This window comes from Mytilus californianus, unplaced genomic scaffold (genome assembly GCF_021869535.1).
Source record: "Mytilus californianus isolate M0D057914Y unplaced genomic scaffold, xbMytCali1.0.p SCAF_6, whole genome shotgun sequence".
In the NCBI taxonomy this organism is placed as follows: Eukaryota; Metazoa; Mollusca; class Bivalvia; order Mytilida; family Mytilidae; genus Mytilus; species Mytilus californianus.
The window spans coordinates 38,443,103-38,469,752 of NW_026262712.1; the positions used below are offsets into that span (position 1 = coordinate 38,443,103).

General features: G+C 31.8%; 1 protein-coding gene across 1 annotated transcript; it reads left to right on the forward strand.

The window, feature by feature from the left end:
- Positions 1-32: 32 nt before the first annotated feature.
- Positions 33-26,650, forward strand: LOC127705428 (CCR4-NOT transcription complex subunit 11-like). The gene is made up of 12 exons (XM_052209742.1): positions 33-173; positions 10,049-10,154; positions 11,239-11,373; positions 12,283-12,399; positions 13,184-13,237; positions 13,857-13,972; positions 14,946-15,099; positions 20,642-20,848; positions 22,260-22,339; positions 22,874-22,943; positions 23,740-23,895; positions 26,343-26,650. Exons 1-12 carry the CDS (start codon positions 136-138, stop codon positions 26,466-26,468), a joined length of 1,359 nt encoding a protein of 452 aa, XP_052065702.1. The 5' UTR covers positions 33-135; the 3' UTR covers positions 26,469-26,650.

Here is a 26,650-nt window from a genome sequence, read left to right on the forward strand (position 1 = left end):
GTGTTTTGCGTAGTGGAAACAACCAAATATCATTTATTTGGAGGATTTTAACAATGATGTTTAAAATCACCACATTAAAATGACTAAGAATTATTGTTGTCTACTTGAAATAACGAGATCACGTTATAAAACAAAATGGCGCTCTCCTTGAAAGAACTTGCATCTTTGCTCAGGTACTAAGTTACTTAATCTAATACAAGAAGCATAAGATATAAAAAGAACTAATTGAAAACTACAAACACTATCGATACAACTACTTTACGATACATGTGACGTTCCATTGAAAACTTACAGATAAGAAATTGTACAATTTTTGTCTAAAAATTGCAAAGGGAGATAATTCATTTTAGAAAATTCCATGAATAGTATTTGTCCAAATAATGATGACATCTTGTAATGCTATTTAAGGATCTATCAAAAATAAAGTCGAAATTTGATAAGTCTGCTTTCAACAGACGTCACTATGATCTGGTGTAACCAAAGAACATGATTTCCCTTACTTAGTCAAAATAATTATGACAACTTGAAAGGCTATTTTGATTTTTTGCTTTGATGCCTTCGCATCCAGGAAGGTGTCACAGCAAAAAATTAATTTTTCCCAGCATTGGGAGTATTTTTCCTGTAAAATTGTTTCATCTTACAGATTATGTCATAAAATTTTACTGTTCACGATCAAAATTTCACTGTTCGGGGGTGTTGAAGCTAGTGGGGGTACATTGGGTTCTTAAAATAATAATACTTAAAAGAAGTTATTTTTTTGGAAGAAAAAAGAGGTATGACAAAGAAGTGATTTTCATGTCATTATCCAAGATTCAGTACAAGGTCATCACCTGACATGACCGGTCATCCTATTAACACAGATGTTGGTTCTGATCATTTTAGCAGCATAATTAGTACCTGTATCATTAGTATTATATATTCAAAGCTACAATAAAATTAAATTAAATCACTTAATCTAGTGAATTATTTGTACTACTTATTTTTATACGACAGCAAAAAATTTGCGGTCGTATATTGGTATCACATCGTCGTCGTCGTCTGAAGACACATTGGTTTCAGGACAATAACTTTTGTTTAAGTGTATGGATTTCTATGAAATTTTACCACAAGGTTTATGACCACAAACGGAAGGTTGGGATTGATTTTGGGGGTTATGGTCCTAACAGTTCAGGAATAAGGGGCCAAAATGGGGCCCAAATAAGCATTTTTCTAGTTTCCAGACAATAACTTGTGAAATGGTGTATTGATCTCTCTGAAATTATACGACAATTTACCATATCACAAAGGGATGGTAAGAATTTGCTTTGGGGGTTATGGCTTAAACTGTTAAGGAATTAGGGGCAAAAAAGGGGGAAAAACAAGGGTTTCCAGGTTAATGGACAATTACTTAAGTACAAAACATAAATTTAAAGCAGTGTAAGGGCAGTCAGGGGTACTACTTGTACAAGTAATTTTTATTTACTTGAAGAAGTAAATATTAATATACTTATATAAGTAAATTTGTAGGATACTTATACAAGTGTATTTTATTTACTTGTATAAAGGTAAACAAAAATTGGGCTTAGTTATGTCCCTTAGACATTCAGATTTTTTTACTTATACAAGTAAAAAAGTCATCCTATCTTCTTTTCTTGCATTCTTAGGACTTCTTTGCTCTAGTAGAATTTTTAATTGTCTGTCCTTTGCAGATGTCTTTACTAATCATTTAAGTGTAATTTCATGGACAATGAAAATCTCATTTGTCTGTTATCTTCAGAACACTGCTCATTTACAAGCCCCCAAGGGGCAATTTTTGAAGGCCTTGCGCAAATACTTGAGATCTTTGCACAATCAGTTTCTTTGTTGAATTAATGAGATGAAACATTGAACTCTAATAAAAAATTATGAGCTAACCTGAGACAAATTGTTAAAGGCATGTTTTTACATCTCAAAACTTGAGAATTTTTGTGGGATTGTAAAAAAAAATTACTTATACAAGTAAATTTTTTTAGAAAATTAAGGGGAGATTATTCAAACATTATAATTAACTTATATAAGTATATTTTATTTACTTCTTCAAGTTAGGCCAAAATAAATAAATGGTGTGTTTCCGGTTTCCCGACCCTACCTCCGTTTCCGACGCCGACCCTAAACATTTTATTGACAAAAATGAAAACAAAAATTCAAAATCCGGATTTTTCAGTCTGTCCGGTTCCGATTATTCGTTTAGAATAGTATAGATCTTCAAAGCGTTTGATAAAAACGACCTATTATTGATAAGTAAAGCGTTTCAAGGACCAAGATTTTATGTAAACAAGCATGGCTTTTCGGCAACCGTGTTGCGTATTGATCCGTATTAGCTGTCAAATATGCGAAATGTGAACACATGGACGCAAAATATAATGACATCGATTCCGGATTATTACGATATGATGAATCTTTTTGAAGAACATCAAGCGGACCTATAGACGAAAAAAATACGAAGTTGACGCATTTTGCTCAACTTCTTTGAACAGGTACAAGCGAGAATTTTTTAAATATTTGTATATATATAATGAAGTGTATTCAGTATATATACATATATTAACTAAATCTCGTCTTGTACCTGTGCTTCTTTGGACCAAAAGTCAGAATCGTTCCAGGTTGGACAGACTGTATCTGTCGGTAAATTGACTAACAATTTTATAGTAAAATGAGTTCAAATTTACTGCTAAAATCAATACAGCTATTGTAGTAAAAACATGCTCTTACGAATGTTGTACAGAATTGTGCCCAGGACGCAACATAAACGGCTGTTTATGCTTTTTAGTTTATGATGGCAAGGGGACAGACAATGTGGAACGAGAAAGATGAAAGCTTTTTTTTTTAGGCAGACATGGTGTATGATTCATATTCATTTATAAATGAATCTGCCCCAGCACCATGTCTACTTTTATTCTTTTTTATTTCTCTGGCTGGTCCCATAACAATTTATACAAGAAAAGGGAAAAAATCCTGTCATATTTACATCTGCAATTTATTTGACCAGTAGATTAATGAGGTACCTTCATGACGAATTGTCACGAAATAGAAGTTCCTTCATAATAAAAGTTCCAAATGGAAAAAGTGTTCTGGAATAAATATTACAGTATATGTTCCTAACGGAATGAATGGTATAGAATATTTGTTCCAACAGGAACAGATATTATGACATTGGTTATAACAAAGTTTCCAGTGGAACTTCTGTTAGGCAGAACAATTATATGTAGACAGAATAACGCTAAAAAATCTTGCCAAACGACGTTAACGGTAATTTTTGGTGCATGACATAAAATGTACACCTTGTTTTAGACGATACAAAAAATCGACTGATTTTGACGAATCACGTAAAAAATTTTCCAAAAATAACGGTAACGATAATTATTTGAGACCTCTGACCAAGGATTTGTATAATATACAAATCCTTGCTCTGAAGAATCACGATATGGATATTTTGATGAATTAAGGTAAAATTTTAACCAATTTGATGCTAACGGTAGCCGAGAATGACCGTTTGACGCCTGACGGTAAATGGCATTACTACCCTCATTAATAAGACAAAGATTTCACATTCTCACTCTTCTCAGAACCTGGAATTTTAATATTGTCAGAAACACCCAATCTTCAATCAACATCATATTCTGTCAAACATCAAAACACATCTGTATATTAAATAAAGAGGGTGCAAAGGCAGAGTATTAACCCTCAAAAAATCATAATTATCTGCTGCTTAGCATCGGTTCACAGTGTTTTCAAGGGGTACTAATCTGCTTCCACATGTATACCCTGTGTGACATTTACATTTTTAGGTTCAACGAGGCCCAACATAATAACATACCATGCCAGATTTTTCACTGCCATTTTTGGTTTAAGATAATTAATCATGAAGAACATACACTTTTTCTTTTTACGACCAATGAAATGCATAAAATTTTCATTAAGGTTTATTTTCATATTTCTGATGCAGAACTATATATATAAAACAGAAAATTAAAAAAGCTGTAGATTTAATTACTATTATAAATATCAGAGAAGCCCGCACATCAAACTATTTGATTTGGAACTTTTTTTCGGCTGTCGACCAATCAATAAAAAAAAATAAAATGTTTTCATAAAATAAAATGTTTTACCTACCTACCCTACCTAATTTTTTGGGAGGGGAAATAGGAAACATACTATTAATTTATTTTGGCCTTAATAAAGATTACTTGTACAAGTAGTACCCCTGACTGAAGGGAGGTAATTCAAACACATATTGTCAAATTACCTCCCTTACACTGCTTGTAAATTATTTATAAAAAAATGTATTGTCTTTCGGTGATTAGCTGTCAATTTATTTTTAGAAGTTACTATTTTAAAAATGTTTAATAAAGGTTATTTAATTATAGCCATGATTATGTATGTGAAGGAATTTTATTTTTAGATATTACTATTTAATGTTGCTGATGAAAGTGTTTTAATTTTAGGCATGATTATGATGTCATTTTCTATTTTAATACTTTTATGATGTATTTAAATAGGTTTTTATGGTTGCAAAGTCCTAGCTGTCAATTTATTTTAAGAAGTTACTTTTAACTGCTGATGAAGGAATTTTATTTTTAGATATTACTATTAAAAGTTGCTGATGAAGGTTTTTTTAATTTTAGCCATGACTATGCTGTCATTTTCTATTTTAATACTTTTATGATTTATTAAAATGGGCTTTTATGGTTAAAAAAAAGCATTTTTCTAGTTTCCAGACAGTAACTTGTGATAAAGTGTATGGATCTCTCTAAAATTGTACTACAAGGTTCCATACTACAAAGGAAAGACTGCAATTGAGTTTGATGGTTAATGCTAAAAGGGGCATTCAAAAAGTTTGGGGGTGCAGGGCTCACACTACTTCAGAATCATAGGGAGAAGTGACTTCTCTTTTTGAAATTGAGAGGGAGAAGTGGTGAGATTTGAGAGAGAAGTGCTTGTTCGCTCGCGGCGCTACAATGTTTGGTTTTTACTATAAGACATTAAGGGTCATATGTTTCTTATTTTTTTTATATTGTTCAATTTGTACCTGGGTATACAAATAAAGTAACTGTTCAAATTTAAAGTTGTTTAATTTTATCATATCTAGTTGCACAATCATATGAGTCCTCTTGTCAGAAAAAACAATTAAATATCTAGCAATAATAAAAAAGATTTTTTTTTATATCAAAAAGGAAAAGAAAGTTGTTATATCAATTAAAATTCAATTAAAAACCTACTCTGTTATCATGTTCATGAAACTAAGTATTTCTCATTAAAAAGTATATAAATTTAACAGTTAAGCTTGGACATGATATAATTATATTAGTGTAATAGTCCCAGAGTTTAGCAACTTTAACTTATAAATTGAAACAATGCATATACATGGAAATATAAACATTAATCAAGAAGATCTAACCAAAAGTATGTTAATGCATGTGGAATGCCTAATTTTTATACGACCGCAAACAAAATTTTGTGGTCGTATATTGGTATGACGTCGTCGTCTGGCGTCGTCGTCCGAAGACACATTAGTTTTCGCACTCTAACTTTAATTTAAGTGAACGAATCTCAATGAAATTTTACCATAAGGTTCAATACCACAAAAGGAAGGTGGGGATTGATTTTGGGGGTTATGGTACCAACAGTTAAGGAATTAGGGGCCAAAAAGGGGTCAAAAATAAGCATTTTTGTAACTTCCAGACATAACTTGTGTGTAAGTGTATGGATCTCTCTGACATTATACCACAAGGTTCCATATCACAAAGGGAATGCTGGGATTGATTTTGGGGGTAATTGCCTCCAAATTTTAGGAATAAGGGGCCAAAAAGGGGCAAAAAACAAGCACTTTTCTAGTTTCATGACAATAACTTGTGTGTAAGTGTATGGATCTCTCTGACATTGTATCACAAAGTTCCATATCACAAAGGGAATGCTGGGATTGATTTTGGGGGTAATTGCCTCCAAATTTTAGGAATTAGGGGCAAAAAAGGGGCAAAAAAACAAGCATTTTTCTAGTTTCATGACAATAACTTGTGTGTAAGTGTATGGATCTTTATGAAATTGTACTACAAGGTTCCATATCACAAAGGGAAAGCTGGAATTGAGTTTGAAGGTAATTGCCCAAAAATTTTAGGAATAAGGGGCCAAAAATAAGCATTTTTCTAGTTTCCAGACAATAACTTGTGTTCAAGTGTATGGATCTCTCTGAAATTGTACTGAAAGGTACTATACCACAAAGGGAAGGCTGGGATTGATTTTGGGGGTAATTCCCTCAAAATTTTAGTAATTAGGGGCCATAAAAGGGCAAAAAAACAAGCATTTTTCTAGTTTCAGGACAATAACTTGTGTGTAAGTGTATGCATACATGTGAACCTCCGAAGGGAGTTCAATAATCTCGTTTTCAGGGGTCTCCTCCCGACCTCCCGTTGAAGACAAAAAAATCCTGTGTATGAAATATTTCATGAATGAAAAATTTCAGCCCAACATATCTGGTGTAACTGACATTACCTGAAGTTATATTTTACCTGTAAATCAATTAACATGCATAATTATATGGCTTCACTTGTCACCTTGGGTGTCAAACATACTGGTAATCAATGATTTTTACCTCAGGCTAACTGCCGTTGTGTAATAAAACTTTGTGAATTTAAAATGAATGTTGGGTTACTTCCCTTGATTTATCCTGTTTTAAGTTACTTTCCTTTAAATAATGTAAATTTTTAAAAGAATATAAATAAAATATAAATTGAACAAATAATCATAAAAGGATGGTAATTAAATGATTTTAAATGTCTTACATTGTTTTAGGACAAATAAAAAAATAATAATTTGAAAATTATTTGAGGGTTCTATACTTCCTTTCAAGGCTTAAATTGAAATTTATATAATAACTATGACCCATGATTACAGTTTGAATGTGTTACTTATCATGCATTAAAAATCTACTTGCATAAAGATAAAAATAATAGATCTACTTGCAGATAGATAAGCAAATGTTCTGATTGCAATGAATATATAATGGTAAAAAAATATGACCTAACAAATTTAAAGAACATACTAAATAAGAAGAATGTTAGATTGAACAAGTTGAAAGTTTAAAAAGATAGAGAAAATTTATAAGTACAAGGGTACTATAAACATAATACATTCCGATGGAAAGTTGAAGAAAACACACTTTAACAGACAATTTCTACAGCACACGGTTACATTTACAACAGAATTTATGTCGATTAAAAACCTCCTGATCTGAGTCCTAATAATCTCCTGACCAAAATTTCCCAAACTCCTGATCTTAGTTTCACAGTCCATCACATGTATGTGTATGGATCTTTATGAAATTGTACTGCAAGGTTCCATATCACAAAGGGAAAGCTGGGTTTGAGTTTGGGGGTAATTGCCCTAAATGTTTAGGAATTTGGGGCCAAAAAACAAGCACTTTTCTAGTTTCCAGACAATAACTTGTGTTCAAGTGTATGGATCTCTCTGAAATTGTACTGCAAGGTACCATACCACAAAGGGAAGGCATGGATTGAGTTTGGGGGTGATGAATCATAAGGGGGTTCAAAAAATTTGGGGGGGGGGGATTTTTTTTTCCTTTTTTTTCTTTAAAATTTTCAATTTTAAATTGGTTATTTCTGATTTATATATAAAAGCAAATAATAATGATATGGTTTGAATAGGTAAATTGAATTTTTTTAAGTTCTTAGACCACTTTCATTCTGTGTCAGAAACCTATGCTGTGTCAAATATTTTATTACAATCCAAATTCAGTGCTGTATCAAGCTTGAATGTTGTGTCCATACTTGCCCCAACTGTTCAGGGTTCGACCTCTGAGGTCGTATCAAGCTGCGCCCCAGCGGAGCATTTTATTCTTTTTGGGATCAATTTTTGTCTGTCAGCAGTGCCATTCATGCGTCCGTAGTCATAATCCTAAGAATCCGGATTTCGGTCATAGCCTGTCCGTTTCCGATGAAATCCCGACTCAGATCTGTAGTTGTACAATGAAATGCCCAATAATTTAAATGGAGGACGAAGAAAAATTTACAAAAATAAACGATGTTTGACATGCTATTTGGAAAGGAATATGACGTTTTTAATGCAATACATGGATAACAAATTTACTTTAGGCAAATTTCATCAAGTTCTAATGAAGTAACAACTTATTTTGCTGAAAGTTAGAATGATTTGGTGTACGCTCTCCGAGTAACAAGTACCGGAAGTGATAAACAATTGTTTTTATGAAATAACATGCCACCAACTTTAAAATCAATGCTTTAACCTCTTTTCTGAAGAAAATAAATTATTTATGCCTTGAATTTTTTTACTTTAAAATGAAAAATTGCTGTTTCATCGACTTGGTAAAAATTGAATATTGCAGATGACGAAAGCGACTGAAAGCGAGTATCGTAAACAACAGGGTGACTTGTTTTAGCTTTTGAGGGTCGGGCTTAGCGAAGTGACGGACAGGAAAGCGACTTCTTCGCCCTAGTCGCCTGGTAGCGTGAGCCCTGGGGGGGAAGGGGTTTCCAATTTTTTTTTAAAAGGGTTCATATTTTTTTTAAAATTTTCAAAATTTCAAATTTTTGAAAAGTTTCAAGAAGAAATCTTCAATTGCACAGTATTGCACATTAGATTTGTAAGATCTTTGACCACATTTATTTTGTGTCAGAAACCTATATTATGTCAAAATTTGATCACAATCCAAATTCAGATAGTATCAAGCTTGAATATATATATTGTGTCCAAATTTGCCCCAACTGTTCAGGGTTCGACCACTGCGGTCGTATCAGGCTGCGCTCAGTGAAGCATTATATTTAAAATAGGATGATTATTAAAGAAAGACAACTCTTACTTCCAACATATCTGGACAAAATGTTACTTAAATCAGTGATGTAAGTAATTTCCCTGACTGATTAAAGACAATGTCTTCAACTCTTGCCCTGGCTAGGTATGTCTTCTAACCATGGGTTACTTTGTTGGGTGCCAATTTTGTATCCAGAGAGCATGATTTGCCTTTTAAAATTCATTACCTACCAGTAGGGATTCGAACCAGGGACCCCTGCTATCGCTATACCAACTGAGCTAAAGGTGTACTCCATTAGCACAGCTAACAGAGGGCGGTTATAAGTCTACTTGGTAAGGGGAAGCACCGCTACATTAGACTATAAAAAGATATGAACCAAAAACCTCTAGATTTAAAAGGCAAGACTCATACTAACAAAGGTTCCCTAGGCCTTTATACCTCTAATTTTAAACAATCTTCCGCTTACTTTTTTGCACTGGTCATGCTGGTTACTATCAATCTGGGAACCTTAGTTAGTGGGTCATTAGGTGACTAACACTACTGGACACGATTTTGTCCCTCTGGTAAAACCATCTGGGTAACTCCTTACATGTCACCAAGTCAATCATTTGCCATATAAAAATAAGATGTACATGATGTATGATTGCCAATGAGACAACTTTACACTAGAGTTCAAATGACATGTCCGACTATATGGTATGGGTTTTTCTCATTGTTGTAGGCCGTACGGTTGCCTTTAATTGCTTACATCCACTTTATTTGAACTTTGGTGGATAGTTGTCTCATTGGCAATCATACCATGCATACCTCATCTCCTTTATTTTTATATGGATATAAGCAATTAAGATCACTAGTGCTGTACTGTACTGGTAATGGTAATTTAAGTGTATTTTTTTTTCAAAAATGATATTTATTCTACTGTTTTAAAGCACAGTACTTCCAGAGCAGTTTTCCCAGAAAATAAAAATGCTCTTTTCTAAGCCGAAAAATAATGATTTTTTTTCTTTAAATTTTTACTGCTACATGTAAATGATGTATTGCAAACTATGTATTTTTGTACAATATGTACAAGATGCCACAACCAATTAAAACATACATGATACAATGTACATAAAACCAGAAAAGAAATATAAAGGACAGCCCACCATCATATTCATGATTTACGATGCTTCATATGCATCTTGAAAAATATTTGAAAATACACGTTTTGATCTTTTGGTAATTTTTATTATTATTTTATTTCAGTGTATTATCTGAGGATGCTACACAGACACAAACGTTTGAAGGGTTAGCTGCAGGATTTCATCACTATTTCACAAAACAAGACCATTATAAAGTCGGATCAGCTTTGGTAGGCTTAATATTTTTTTCCATAATTAATTAAGATGTTTACAATTCATTTTGAACCAGATAGCTTTGTTCAAAGCTCTTGACATTTTTCAATAGTGACAACTTGATACATGTATGTCAGTCATGGACAATACTTATACAAGTGTATTTTTATTTACTTGTAAAGGTAAATTATTTTGGAGGTAGGTTTTATCCCTTAGACGTTCAGATTGTCCTATTTTCTTCTTTTCTTTAATCTTTCATGACTTCATTGCTGTAATGGAGTGTTTAATTAGATCTGTATAGTGTACTTTTGTATTTGTCTTTCCAGGGAGCAATTTTGAAGGCCTTCCACAGTTACTTAACATTCATCCCTAAGCAGTTGATTTCTTTGTTTAATTTTGGAGATAAAAAGTTCATAATGAAATTAGCAAAACTGAAAAAAATTGTTTTGGCCTGTTTTGACCTCAAAACTTGAGAATTTTAGGGTTTTTTAAAAACTTAACTTGCATAAGTAAATTTTTGGAGAAGAGTAAGGGGAGATAATTCGACCTTGAAAAGCAATATGAATAAAAAACCCTAAAAATCTTTAAACTGTTGTGTCTGCTTGGAAAAGTCATGTTTTTAATTGTAAACATGGTAAATAAGAAAACCAAGATTTTGGCTGAAGGAACTGGTATGAAAGATGCCAAAAATTACTTTTTGATATATTATGACAAAAACATGTAAAAAGGACTTTTCTATACAAATGATATCTTAAATGAACTTCAACTAATGTTCCAAGTAGTGAAGATTATCTCAAATGATCCCTTTTCCATCATTGAACATGTTGAAAGCTATAAAATCATTTTTTCTTTGTTTTGTAAAAATATCCAAGTAGTATTCAATGTTTGATTACTGATAAATTAAAATAAAGGTTAAATACTTGTTAATTTGACCGTTACCATGGTTATGACATGCATTTAAAATATTTATATCAGACAACTTAATAAACCTTAAAGTGTTCAACTTATGTACTTGTTCTAGAAATATGATACTGCACTATAGATGGAAAGCTCTGCCAACATAAATAAACTTATTAAAAAGTAAACTTTATTTTTTTCCAGGTCCTTCTGTTACAGAACAGAGACTTACTGCCACATCCCTCACAGAAGCTGGCAGCCATCTTTGTTCTATATGAGATGTACAGAACAGATCCCATAGCTGCTAATCCCTTTGCCACAGTATTTGTTCATTTGCTGGTGTGTAAACATTTTCTAACACAGTCTTCATGCTTAACCACAGGCCCAACAGCCCAGGCTTGTAAAATTGCTGTTGGACCTGTTAGAATTAGGTCTACAGGCCCATAGAATCTATCTAAAATTATAGTAAAAGTTAGCTTCGGGCCTGTGGATTCAAATGTTTGTCTTGAAGACTGTAACATTTTTTCAAAGATTTATGTACATTGTATTTCCATTCTGACAGATTCTTAAAATGGTAAACTATTTTAACATGTTTAAAGCAAAATAGAAATTTGGAAGCAAATGTTGTAAAGGATTTTTTTGGTGTCTTGATTTTCTACCTCTCTTGTAAAATACAAGCAATAGATGCTAGGACACAAATGCAGGAAAGAATAAATGATTTGATACAAGAAAATTCTAATATAATCAAACAAATATGGATTGACTCTAAATAGATATAATTTCTAAAACTTGAGTTTTTCTCATTGTTGAAGGTTGTACGATGACCTATGATTGCTAACATCCACGTCATTTGAACTCTGGCGGATAGTTGTCTCATTGACAATAATACTACATCTCCTTATCATATGAATTCAGTTGAATTAATAAGAAATGTCAGAAAATGAAACTGGTAATTTAATGTTTAAAATGAATAAATGTTGGATATTATCATTCCTTCCCACTATTGGAAGCTACTTTCTAGCCACTCAAATTTAAGCTCAGATTTTGTAAAAAATAAAGAATACCAATGGTGAAACTAATTTTCCAAGATATTTTATATGCTAGTATGACAGAGGAAAGAAATAGCATGTCCATCCTATAGGCTGAAAAGGGGGAGAGGGTGGAAGGAACTATCTTGAAGTTTTCCCTACCTCAAATGTGGAAATCAGAGTTGTATTACAAATGAATAATAAGGAAATGTATTTTTAGAATCCTCCAACAGAGAACCAGGATGCAGGACAGTTTGATCTCCACTGGGCAATACCAGCAATTTCACCATCAGAAAGATACTTCTTGTCACAGCTTATTTCTAGTCCATCAAAAGAGGTACTTTGGAATTTTTTTTAAAACAAAAACTTGTAAGCCTGGCTATGGAAAAATACAAATTTGTATTTACAATTTTGAAATTAACATTACTATCTGGACTATTTACTAGTCCCTTCTAACATTTATAGAAAAGAACTTTGGAATTATTTTTAAGGCATTCTGGGAATACTCAGATTAGCTAATTAGTTTGTTATATATACATACAATATGAACAACAGCATGTACAGAGGAAGCAGTACTTAAAATAGAGAGAAAGTTCATACTATCCTTAAATATATAATACATTAACATGCACACAAAAAATGTATCTCAAAGCAAAACAGGCATGAATGCAAAAACACTGGAAAAGGGGTTTTGACGAGTTATTAATGCATAAATAATTGTACTTACAAACATTCGATTCATTTAGGTACCATGTATATATATATATACTAAAAACCAAATAATCTATGCGAGCAATTAATTTTTACGACTTTGCTAGTAAAAAAATAATGCCATTTATACATGTATAAGTACATCAAGCAAATTGTATAAATACATCAAGCAGATGACAAAATCCAGTGAAGTCAGCTAGAAGGGACCAAAAGCAAAATTAAGTATTCGCCAAAACAAGTTGATTTACAGTCATCTAAATCCATTAGACATGTAAGAAAAGTTTTCAATTTTTTCTTAACTAGTCACATTCATGTTGCTTTTTAAATTCCCTCTTTATGTCATAGTTGTTATGGCCATGGTTAACTCTGTAACATAAGAACCTTTAAAACATGTTTCCATACTTTTTCAGCTTTTCAAAAAGACTCCACCACAAATTATCCAGATGGATGTTGGGAATATGCAGGTAAAGTCTTTCAAATAATTGGTAACTTAACAAGGTTCCTATTAAAAAACATAAAATGTTAAAATATTAATTCTAATTTGACACAAATTTCCTAAGGCTAAGCTAAAGCCAACCTGTCTTTGCTCTGACTCATTAATGATTTGCATAGTAGAGAGTCAGCGAATACCAATTTTACATTCTTTGGTTTGATGCAGTCAGTGATCAAAACCATGGTCTCACGAACTCCAGGCGAACACACAACCATGGGACCACTGAGTCAGTTAAAGGAAGGGTAATCTAATCTTTGATTTATATAATATAAGTTTAGAGTCAAATTCAGGTTTCAAAAACTTTAAAGAACAAGTAATAAATCCTCATCACTTTTAACAATGTTTGAATATTTTTTACTTAGGGCTATTCCAGAAAAAAAAAGAATGGGGGTTATATTAATTATACATGGGTGATGGGTATCAGAGCAACTTTTCACACTATGATGCACTATGATTCTCAATTACAATTGTCTGGGTGGCGGATGCAGAAGAAAACGGCCTTCCAACCCCCGTCTACATTTTATTCTGGAATAGCCCTTATAGAAAGTATGGCTGATCTTTTCCTTTTAGTGGTATATATTTCTTTTTAGAATTTTGATGTCAGTGGTCTACAGTTAGCATTGGCAGAAAGACAGTCAGAGATGCCAGCTCAGAGTAAATCTGCTATTCCTTGTGTAGTTCCTGACCCTGAAAATAAACCCACCAGGTAAATATTGTTTATTACTAAAAAATGGATGTTTTTGATTGAAGCAGAAAGAAATCCTTAACCTATACTTGAAATTCATGATTAATTCATATGGTTTAGTAATTATGTCCCTTTAAAATGTAATTTATATGGAAAATTGAAGTGTAAGTGATTTCATGCCTTCATTTTTGTATGATTTTTATAAGATATATATTTTAGGTTTATATCATCAATGTCTCAGACAAGTACACAAAATTGCACTGATTTTTCTTTTTTTTTTATAAGAGTTGTGTCCCCTGGAAATGATAATTCGAAGGGAAATTGCAAAGAAAGTCATTTCATTCCTCACTCGACATTTCTTGTAGGATATTAATGAAACAAAAAAAGAATGAAAAAAAAATATTGTGGTTATTACCCTTGGGCAGATAAAATATGTAAATGAGAGGGGTACATTGGAACACAGTTCTATTACTGTTGATTCATTCATTTTCGTGTTTACCAATTTTCATGGATTGAGGAAAAGTTGCATTTTCGTGGATATTTGATTTCGTGGTGTTGACATAGTCTGCATACATTCCAATAAAAAATTTGTAATTCGTTGAACATTTCAATTTGTGGTTCCCCTGTAACCACGATATCCACGAAAATTAGTATCCAACATATAATAATGAATTCACAGTATAAACATGATAAAGTATATATATATTTGTTTTATAAAAAGATATTGATTAAATCAACATTTCCTTGATGCAGCGTAAAGCAATCAACAATCAATCAATCAATCAACATTTCCTTCTGTTATAACTAGTACTTGTTAAAACTCCAGAGGAAACGCTATTGAAGAAGCTCTGTGTATCCTTGAAGAATAGAATATACTTAATTATTTGGTATTTTTTTCTGAAAATTGAGGAAATACCCTGAATCGATTATCAGATCTCTTTGCTGTTGATGATTTTAACATTAGTCTATAATCTGATTCTGTATTTTATGATAGTTTTGACCAGTTTGGAAAGCCTGGTGTTATAAACCCTGATGTACAGAGGCAGACCATAGAGGCTTTGTTAACAGGCAATAAACCTCCTGTAGAGAACTGTATGATGCCAGAATTCATTAGACTTGCACCGCCACTACACATTGCTGAGGATGAGGTAGGATTCTGAACAATATTCACTGTAGTAAAGACAGTCACTGTTAAAGTTGGATATACATGATATATAAGCACTATTGCATGGAATTTTACATTGTAGACAACTATTCAAAACTTTACTTGCGAGGACAATTTCTGTTAATCAGTTTAAGCAATGAGGTTAAAACAATTGGCAAATTAATGATTAGGGTTCAATGCTGCATCAGCACACATAATCTATGTTGTGTCAAGGACAAATTTGTCCAATTACGCAATTGAGAAATTAAAAGAAAAGATACATCACATTAATAAAATTGTTGTTTATAACAATATAGCTCTTCAGATAAAATTGAAAACCTTGTCAAAACAAACTTGGCTAGAGGTATAGGGGGAGGGTTGAGATCTCATAAACATGTTTAACCCCGCCGCATTTTTGCGCCTGTCCCAAGTCAGGAGCCTCTAGCCTTTGTTAGTCTTGTATTATTTTTAATTTTAGTTTCTTGTGTACAATTTGGAGTTTAGTATGGCGTTCATTATCACTGAACTAGTATATATATTTGTTTAGGGGCCAGCTGAAGGACGCCTCCGGGTGCGGGAATTTCTCGCTGCATTGAAGACCTGTTGGTGGCCTTCTGCTGTTGTCTGTTCTGTGGTCGGGTTGTTGTCTCTTTGACACATTCCCCATTTCCATTCTCAATTTTATTTTAAAACAAAAACAAATTTTATGTGAAAAATATTAAATTTTGTATAAACATGATAAAACTAACAACTGCAGGGTAGAACGGAATTTTCATTTTTTACAGATTGGATATCATTTAAAAAAAAAAAAATTAAAATGCTTTAAGGATGTACTTAGGTGAGATTTAGGAATTTTTGTCAAATGTTCGGACTCGTATGGTTTTTTTCCTACGATACAGGGTAAAATATTTTGCCCCATAACACCCATTTTTCTTTCTTATAAGACTTCAATAGCTCATAGAAGGTTATTTACCATAATTTAAGCAGATTCTAGATTTCTTTTCCTTCAATTTGAGACCCAATACTAATGCAAAATATAAGGTAAAAGTCTGAGTCAGCCTTTTCGCGCCTTTTTTTAAAAATTAAATATCTCGAAAAGGAGCTCCATTACCTATCAATATGTTTAGCTTACATGTATTTTGTTCCTTAACTAATGCTCTTCTGACTTATAGTATCAATTTTAAATTCTAGATTTTTTTAATATCACCTAAGTACATCCTTAAAGGGGCACTAGCTGTCAAATTCATGTTCACCGATTTGACTCAAATTTTAATATTTGATTTATAACAATGTAAATACTGTTGCCTTTATTTATATATAAATCATTTATCCAAACTACACTACAAAAGTCAAAAAGTCTGAAAAGACCAGTTTTTGTCTGAATTTGCATGAATTTTTACTCGACATTCTTAATTTGTTTGAATAATTTTTAAAAATTCTTGACATAGTATGAATTTGTCTTATAAGGTTCTTGATTTTTCTTGACAAGTGTCTTGACAGTATGAACATTGTCTTAAAATTTCTCGACACTTCCTGTATCATCTGATAAGAGTCTGGATTAGTCTCGACCAATTCTTGACTGTCTTAAATTTGTCTCGATCTGTCTTGACATATTCTTGACATTCTTAATAATGTCTGAATATGTCTCGACATATTCTTGACATTCTAAATAATGTCTGAATATGTCTCGACACATTCTTGACAGTCTTAAATATGTCTTGACACTATCCGAACAGTATAAATTTCGCCTGAAATGTGAACAGACTTATTCTGCACTGTTTATGACATTCTATTGCTGTTATAGACTCCTTTTTATTATGGCTAACACAACTTTGAAGAATCAAGGATTAATTTGGTATAGTAAGATACCCTTTTGGTGCAACTAAGTTGGAATACCCTGAATAATCCTCCATGTAGTTTAATTTTGATTTATTTTTATTAAACATTTAAGTAATTGTTTTCACTTGGAATATAAGTCGAAGGTATTGATAAACAGCATTTAGATTTTTGCCGTTCGCAAAACTGCCAGTCAAATTTGCTTTTCTAAAATAGGTGTCTTGTATCTCTTTTGGGTTTGTGTGGCTAAAAAAAGAGGGGGGGGGGGGCTTTCGTTTAGGTCAAAGAATTTGTTCCCATCTTGATTCAAAAACCTTATTCATTTTTTAGAACAAAAGAAAAAAATGTTTAGATCTATATTATGCATGTCTGTTTGAGAACCATTTCATAAGACCGATGATTTCTATAGAAATCATTGTTGGGACCCATTATAAATACATTTTTTTTATTATTCCTGGAGTAGATAATAATTTTCTTTTAATCTTTGGGAATTATTCAATTTGTTTTTATGTTAAAATAATTAACTTCATAATTTTGATGAAGAAAATCCATTTCAATTCAATTTTTTTTCATCAAAATGATGATTTTCATTTTCATCTATCAACAAACTTTTTAAATTGTAGTGGCATGGTCAGTCAACTGATAAGTTGTATGGCTGATTACAGGTAAAGCAATAACTTCTATTTGACAGTTGCGTGTACTCTGGGGTGTGGAATACCTTAATTTTATGGGGAACATCCTGTCCATGTGTAATACTTAATATATTCCAACAGATGACATTACACAAATTTTTCTTCTGTTAAATGAATGATTTGTATATCATCATAATTTGCTATTTATATAAACCACATTTTGGTATAATAATTATTTACCATATCAACATTGAATATTATGAATGTAGGATGAAATATGTCTACAGTATGATTGGTTTGAATCATTTAATTTATAAGATTTAGGAATCAAAATTTGTAATTATTTAAAAACCCACATTGAAATTGTTTTATATCAACACACCCACATTTGAATTATTTTATACTTTAGATTTCATAGCCATATTTGCATTTGTAAAAATATTTATATACCCAAATTTTCAATTATTTTACATGCCCAACTTTTATTTTTGTTGTAAAGAAGTGCAACTTGAAACAACAGTATATCATATAAAGAGAAATAAAGATTAAAGTTATATCATGAATATTGGTCATGATTTGTAAAACTCAGAACTGTCAAGTAAATTTAAGACACCATTCAAAATGTTCAGAATATGTCAAGCCATACTGAGAAAAAATAAGAATGTCGAGAATATGTCGAGAAATTTCAAGACAGTAATCAAATGTCAAGAATTTGTCAAGAAATTTTAAGACCATATTCAGAATGTCGAGAATATGTCGAGTAAATTTCATACAAATTTAATATAAATGAGAATTTGTCAAGAAAAATTAAGACACAAGTCATACTTTTGGAGAATGTCGAGTAAAAGTTCATGCAAATTAAGACAAAAACTGGTCTTTTCAGACTTTTAGACTTTTGTAGTGCTATTAAAAGTCTAAAATAAACAGTTAACAGGACATGGGCATGATAACACTTACCGTAGAAACTCGCCTAATAGTCGATCCTACTATAAGTGGGGGGCCCTTTTCAGCTCCAAATTCTAAGGATTGAGTCTTGACCCTCGTATAAGTCGGACAAAATTTGGGCTTTTTTTTTTCTGCTGACAGTAACTGAACGCCGGTAAAACCAATGCAAATCCAAGAATAATATTCATTTCTGCATTAATGTTTGTTTGGTTTGAATTGAGTTGATGCTCATCATGATAATTTATATTGCTGTTAATAATAAAGATGTATTCATTTCTCTTGTTTTGTTCAATGTTCAAATGTTAGATTAGCCATGTGTTGTATATGTAATGCATCAATGATTTTGTAGGGTATGACTAACAACCTATTGTTTGAGAAAAGCGAATATAAACCAATATGAACCTGAAAAATTTAAAGTCAATCAACACTTGATGAAAATATTTTTCACAGCATACATAACTCAGTGTTAAATGAGCATGTACACTTCATAATTCTTATTATATTGTGATGATTAAAGGATTAAAAAAATTAAGTGAAGCTAATCAATATATCAAAATAACTAACTCCAACTCATTAGTGTCATCTGTTTAACTATCACTGATAGTTTTCACACCTTTAGTAAATACAACTCTTTGTCATCAATGGATTATATTGGCTTGTCAATCAATTTTGTAATTTTTGTTTACCTGAGACACTTTAATGAATAATATTTTGATTTTGGGAATGAATCTTAAAATAATTTTTTGATTATTATATGATTTATAAGCATTGAATTGATATCATGATATCACAATAATGACACAATAACTCCGCTGAAAACATCCTTTCACATATTTGGTACATTGTTATCTCCTTTTCATTTTTGGTTCTTGGCTCTTCTTTTGGGTTTATAGGAAAACCATGTGACCATGAAAATCAATACACAAACCGGAAACAGTAGAATTTCAACACGAATTTGCAGAAAATGTTTACCAAAGAACAAATAAAACACAAAGACAGTATTGTAGTCATTTATTTTCAACAAAAACTTTTTATTTATTGATTTATGTAGGTTTGGCAATCAAAAACGTAGTTTTGACCAGGAATTTCACTCCTGATCACTTTTCTCCAGCATGGATTTTTCCTCTGGTCGCTAGATCTCGTCTATTAGTCGGTCCCCCTCTCTGGATTATGAATTTTACTCCCAATTTTCCGACTAATAAGCGAGTAGGAACGGTAGCTTCGTTTCGTGTGTATTTTAGTCTAGACGCCATCTAATTAACTATCGAGTTGACCTCCAAAGTCATTCGATGTAATCGATGACCATATAAGCGATGTAAACATAAATAAAGATATAAATATATTAAGCGAACTTGTGCTATTGGATTTTTCTAGGTCTGTTTAATTTCATATTATAGATTAAAAATATATGTTTATCATCGTTTTTACCTGTATAAGAATGATTTTTTGTGGATCGGATAAGTCAATCAAATGATTTACCTTTGTTTCACTTTCAATGTTGACATTCTTTTCCTTTAAATAACTGAGCACGCATGATTTATGCGTTATCCGTCTTTTGCTAAGGGGTTAAATTGAAGTTCACATGAATAATGATTCAATGAGGTCGAATTATTCACTTGCAAGTGAATAATTCATCATCAATGTTTCTTAGCTTATTTTGACAAAATTGAACCATACTGGCGGCTAAAAGCGAATAATTATTTCACTATTTCACTTTCATTAATGATTGAACAAAAAAAAAATCATATATCAGATTTTTTATATATCTTGTAGCTAGTGCCCCTTTAAAGAACATATCTTTTTATAGATCAGTGAATATATGCCAAAAATTATTCAAAAATCATTAGAGAAACAAATCACCAAATCTCCTGCAATACACGACAGTAAAATTTTAATCATTTAAAAAGCTCTGGAAGCCTTGCTTTTTTAACTTGAAAATTTAACTGTCTCGAGTGAAGAAATATCCTATCACACTCGATGCAGTGGTAGAATCTATATATATATCTGTTGATGTAGAATTGAAAACATTGTCAAAACAAACTTTTCAAACAGATAACAAATATTATGTTAAAATATGTGGTTAACAAATTCAAAAAAATTCTAGATTGATTTTTTTCTTACATTTCTTTACAGTTTGCCTGGTTGAATCCTGTAGAGGGAGATTACAATATAGCCTGGGATTCTACAATGTGTGTCAGTAGTTCTGCTGGTGTGGAAGTACGTAGACTGATGGCAAAGGCATTCAAAGGTGCTCTGTCACTCCCTCAACAGCAACAGTTAATGGATGAAATTGAAAAAGATCCTAAACTAGTATACCACATAGGTCTCACACCAGCTAAGGTATGGAATTTTGCTATAGTATTGAGATTGTAATATTATTGGTCTCATTACTTTTTTCAATGGAAAAATTTGTTTATTTGATGCTGTTCCATACTGATCTTTGTACTGTAAATTCAAAATATTGTGTGATGTTTTTATTGTTGCGAAAATTGCGACAGGAAAGGCTTTGCAAAAAATAATACTTGCATTTTAAATTTTGATAGCATTAATTCACGAATTGGCAATGATTAATTTTGCTTTTTTCAATTTAAAAATAATCCCAAAAATGTATGCACACATTGATTTGTGAAATAACATTATATACATGTACCTGTAGTATTGATTCATGGTTACTAGATGTTTAAGGGCATACGATACAGTTTTGATCCCACAGTGATTTTTTTTGAAGGAAATTTGCATACAGGCTATTTTTCACCTAGTCAATTCAAATATGTAATAAAAAATATACCTTCATGTGCTACTTTAAAAGATAAATGGGGTCGAAATTTTAGACTTTTACTCAAAATTTCGTTTTTTTTGGACATTTCTATCCTTTGGATAGACATACCTAACTTTTTTGTTTAAAATATTATCAAAAGCGGATTTTTATAAAAACATTTGGAAAATGGTGTTTAATAATGCATTTATCTTTTACATAAATTAGGCCGTTAGTTTTCTCGTTTGAATTGTTTTACATTGTCATTTCGGGGCCTTTTATAGCTGACTGTGCGGTATGGGCTTTGCTCATTGTTGAAGGCCGTACCGTGACCTATAGTTGTTAATTTCTGTGTCATTTGGTCTCTTGTGGAGAGTTGTCTCATTGGCAATCATACTACATCTTCTTTTTTATATTTACATAAGTATGCTCTAAATTTGTATAACAATTCTTTGGAAATAATTAATTTTTATCAAAGTTTCATGATTTTAGAAAAAAAAACGGGATTTTTTGCTGAATATAAAGAAAATTTCATCTGTGACTTTTTCATAAAAAATGGTACAAATAATCTTCATATGTAATCAAACCTAATGTCATTTTCAAGTTAAATCAGTCTGAATGATAAAAATCAGTTGAAAAATGCATCTTTTCCCGATATGTCACAGTTTGACGTCGCGAAAATAACATTTAACGTTAACAACGTCATATTCTCCCCTGTAACTGTATCGTATGCCCTTAAGGTCAAACAAAAGTAAATGGGCAATGACACAGTTTGTTTATGAAAGATTTTGCATATGAATTGGGTAGGTTGAAGTCATCATGAAAATGAATAAGAAATAACATGTATATACAATAATGCATTTGTCTTTTACTTTGTTTTATGAAATATCTTTGAATTACAATACAAATGTGTATATCCTGTGTGTATTCCATGTAATAAAAATAAATTAAATTTGATTTTTTTCTTTTTTAAACCTAAGCTGTAATTTATTCCAGTTACCTGACCTTGTTGAAAATAATCCATTGGTTGCCATAGAAGTGTTACTGAGATTAATGCAGTCGAATCAAATTACTGAGTAAGTTCATCTATTATATATTGTCATATTGTTACATTATGCATGGATTGAATTCAACATTTAGTAACTTATATATAAAAATTTTAAAAAAAGGGTGCAATAATTTGGCCTGATTTATTGCTGAAAATAGAAAAATAGTAAAATAGAAAATAGTAAAATTTTTAACAAATTAACCATTAATGAATAGGTAGGTTCTGTCAAATGGGTGGAATGGGATGAAGGACGATTATTTTGACTAGAAAATTATTGTTTGTTAGATAGGGGCAGAAATTTTGCCTTGCATTTGAGCACAAAAATAAATTGCTTGCAAAATCTATTGGTTTACAGTATTGCAAAGGTTCTTTAATGTACAGAGTGTGGCACTCTCTCTACACAAGGCATCTAATAAAGTATTATTTTAGCTCCTCTTTTAGCTAGCTAGAGTTTCACTGCTGGACGGGAAAAGTCCAGGAGATGACCTTTTCTATACCCCAGCCAACTGTTGGGGTTTTAATATTTGAAATGTTAGTACAAGATGGCTGAATTATTTTGTAGATATTTCTCTGTTCTTGTAAATATGGAAATGTCATTACATTCAATGGAAGTTGTTAACAGATTAACGACAGTAAGTTATGATTATATAGTATTTAAAAAGGGTGACGTGCTGCATGGGGTGCACTTCATAGAGAAAGCAACCCATTGAAATAAAAAAAAAGACTAAAGGTCACCAACAACAGACAAATATCCATATTATATTTAAAGATCTAATAACCAAAGTCTAGATGAGTTTTTGATAAACTTAACTATCAAAGATGATTCAAAAGTGATGTGGTGTATATGTAAATAAACAAGCAACCCAACAGTACAAATAGTCTGTTATCATGAACTGTTAAATGTTGCTAAGAAACATTATAAATAATGATATTATTATGTGAGTCTGTTGAAAGAAATTATTAATGCTGATTTCACATTTACCAATAGTTGACATCACAGCTACCTAGCAGTACATGACAGACATAAGACTCTTAACTATATCTCATTGGTTGATTTTATGCATTTTATTGTATACTGAATTTTTGAATATTTGTCAAATTTTCATGATTTAGGTTTTCATGTCCCAATTATTATTATGTTCACTAAATATGCATATTATATCTGACCTGCATATCTACATTATAACACATTTTTCAACAAAGTTTGTCCATCTATTCTCTATAAATCAATATGATTGTGTTTTACATTTATATACATGTGTTTTCTATTTATCTACATGTGTTTTACATTTGTCTACATATGTTTTATATTCATCTACATTATGATTTTCTATTTATCTACATATGTTTGTTTATTTTCATGTGTTTTACATGTATATGTATCTACATGTTTTTTGTGTTTTTATATGAATGTGTTGTTTATTCCAGGCAGTAGAATTACCATCAGAGTTCATCCACCTGTATATATCTAACTGTATATCTACATGTGAGACAATAAAAGATAGATACCTACAGAACAGATTGGTTAGACTTGTTTGTGTATTTCTGCAATCTCTCATTCGTAATAAAATTATAGACGTAAAGGTAAGTTTCATATGCTCAAATTTCATGATTTAGGACTTAACACCGGCGAATCTCAGTTGTGCAGTGGTGACCAGATGATATTTGAGTCATAAAACGGTTTCTCTAGTTACTAAAAAATCTTCTGTTAAGGTGTTTTTAGCTCACCTGACCTGAAAGGTCAAGTGAGCTTTTCTCATCACTTTGCGTCCGTCGTCCTGCGTCCGTCGTCCGTCGTCCGTAAACTTTTACAAAAATCTTCTCCTCTGAAACTACTGGGCCAAATGCACCCAAACTTAAACACAATCATCATTCAAGTATCTAGTTTTAAAAATGTGTCCTGTGACCCGGCCAACCAACCAAGATGGCCGCCATGGCTAAAAATAGAACATAGGGGTAAAATGTAGATTTTGGCTTATATCTCTGAAACCAAAGCATTTAGAGCAAATCTGACATGGGGTAAAATTGTTTATCAGGTCAAGATCTATCTGCCCTGAAATTTTCAGATGAATGGGACAACCCGTTGTTGGGTTGCTGCCCCTGAATTGGTAATTTTAAGGAAATTTTGCCGTTTTTGGTTATTATCTTGAATATTATTATAGATAGAGATAAACTGTAAACAGCAATAATGTTCAGCAAAGTAAGATCTACAAATAAGTCAACTTGACCAAAATGGTCAGTTGACCCCTTAAGGAGTTATTGCCCTTTATAGTCAATTTTTAACCATTTTTCGTAAATTTTTGTAATCTTTTACAAAAATCTTCTCCTCTGAAACTACTAAGACAAATTTAACCAAACTTGTCCACAATCATCATTAGGGTATCTAGTTTAAAAAATGTGTCCGATGACCCCGCCCACAAACCAAGATGGCCGACATGGCTAAAAAATAGTACATAGGGTAAAAAGCAGTTTTTGGCTAATATCTCTGAAACCAAAGCATTGAGAGCAAATCTGACAGGATAAAATTGTTCATTAGGTCAAGATCTATCTGCCCTGAAATTTTCAGACCAATCAGGCAACACGTTGTTGGGTTGCTGCCCTTGAATTGGTAATTTTAAGAAAATTTTGCAGCTTTTGGTTATTATCTTGAATATTATTATAGATAGAGATAAACTGTAAACAACAATAATGTACAGCAAAGTAAGATCTACAAATAAGTCAACATGACCAAAATTGTCAATTGACCCCTTAAGGAGTTATTGCCCTTTATAGTCAATTTTTTACAATTTTCATAAATTTTGTAAATTTTTTGTAAATTTTTGCAAAATATTTTCCACTGTAACTACTGGGCCAAGTTCATTATAGATAGAGATAATAGTAAGGAGCAAGAATGTTCAGTAAAGTAAGATCTACAAACACATCACCATCACCAAAACACAATTTTGTCATGAATCCATCTGTGTCCTTTGTTTAATATGCACATAGACCAAGGTGAGCGACACAGGCTCTTTAGAGCCTCTAGTTTCATGTTACAGCAGACAATCTTGAAAATCATGTATTGACCTATAGCAAGGGATACTATTCTGTTATGATATTGATCAAAAGGAGAATAGGGGTAAATACAAAGTATGAAAGACAACAAAACAATAACCAATTAGATAACTAGATTGATTGATTGTTGGTTTGTTAAAGTACAGTGGCAAAAAGATAACTAGATAACTAGGTTGAGCGCTCAAAAACATGTTTAACCCTGCCACATTCCATATGTGCCTGTCCCAAGTCAGAAGCCTGTAGTTCAGTGGTTGTCATATTTATTTTTCGTAAATTGTTTTGTTATAAATTAGGCCGTTAGTTTTCTCAATTGAATTGTTTCATATTTTTCATGTCGGGCCTTTTATAGCCGACCATACAGTATGGGTTTTTCTCATTGTTGAAGGTCGTATGGTTGCCTACAATTGCTTAAATCCACTTCATTTCAACTTTGGTTGATAGTTGTCTCATTGGCAATCATACCACATCTCCTTATTTTTATATAGAGGTCTCTGCACAGTCTCTAGTGATGGACAAACACTCAGAACATTTAGCTAACGAGCACCATATTCAATTGACAAAAACATAAAGACAATTGCCTATCAAAGATCTGCTGTATATTTAAATCACTTCACTTCATAATGAACATGTGTATTAATTTAGTTGATGTGACCACAAACTACCTTTAGGGCTGTTGATTTGGGGGGATGGGAGGCAATCAAAGTAATTAATTGTGAGTGGTTACATTTTCCTCAGAATTTCCGAAGAGTTTAAGCAATAACTTGTCACCTTCTATAATTATTTCTATTTGTGCGATAACTTATGCCACCTTATATAGAGTTTCATTTAGGCTACAACTCGTGTCTACATATATAGATTGTTTTAAGAGGTTACTTGAGACTCCTTATTTAGGATTTTGCTTAAGTGATTTCTTGTGGTTTTGAAATATTTTTTTATTTACCAAATAAAAAACTTCTCCAAATTTTTTTTTTTTATTTCAGGATATATTTATTGAAGTTCAGGCTTTCTGTATTGAATTTAGTCGTATAAGAGAAGCAGCTGGACTTTTTAGACTTCTAAAATCATTAGACAATGTTGAAGGTGTAACACCAAATGCAAGTCGGTGAAAAACAAAGGGAGATAATTTGTCTTTCATATTGAAACACACAGTTAAAGGATATTTTGGTGTTGCTCTAGACATCCAACAGCATTCAGTGATATGTGGGTTGATGCATAATAGTGACAAATAATAGTTTTTGTGCATATCCTAATGACACTAGCTACAATTTAATAAATGTGAAAAAGCTTA

Excerpts from the sequence above, each read along its gene's own strand:
- LOC127705428 (XM_052209742.1), top strand. The coding sequence starts at position 136 with ATGGCGCTCTCCTTGAAAGAACTTGCATCTTTGCTCAG. Across the intron at positions 13,238-13,856 it reads TGGATGTTGGGAATATGCAG|AATTTTGATGTCAGTGGTCT; the intron begins GTAAAGTCTTTC and ends ATTTCTTTTTAG. Across the intron at positions 15,100-20,641 it reads TACACATTGCTGAGGATGAG|TTTGCCTGGTTGAATCCTGT; the intron begins GTAGGATTCTGA and ends ATTTCTTTACAG.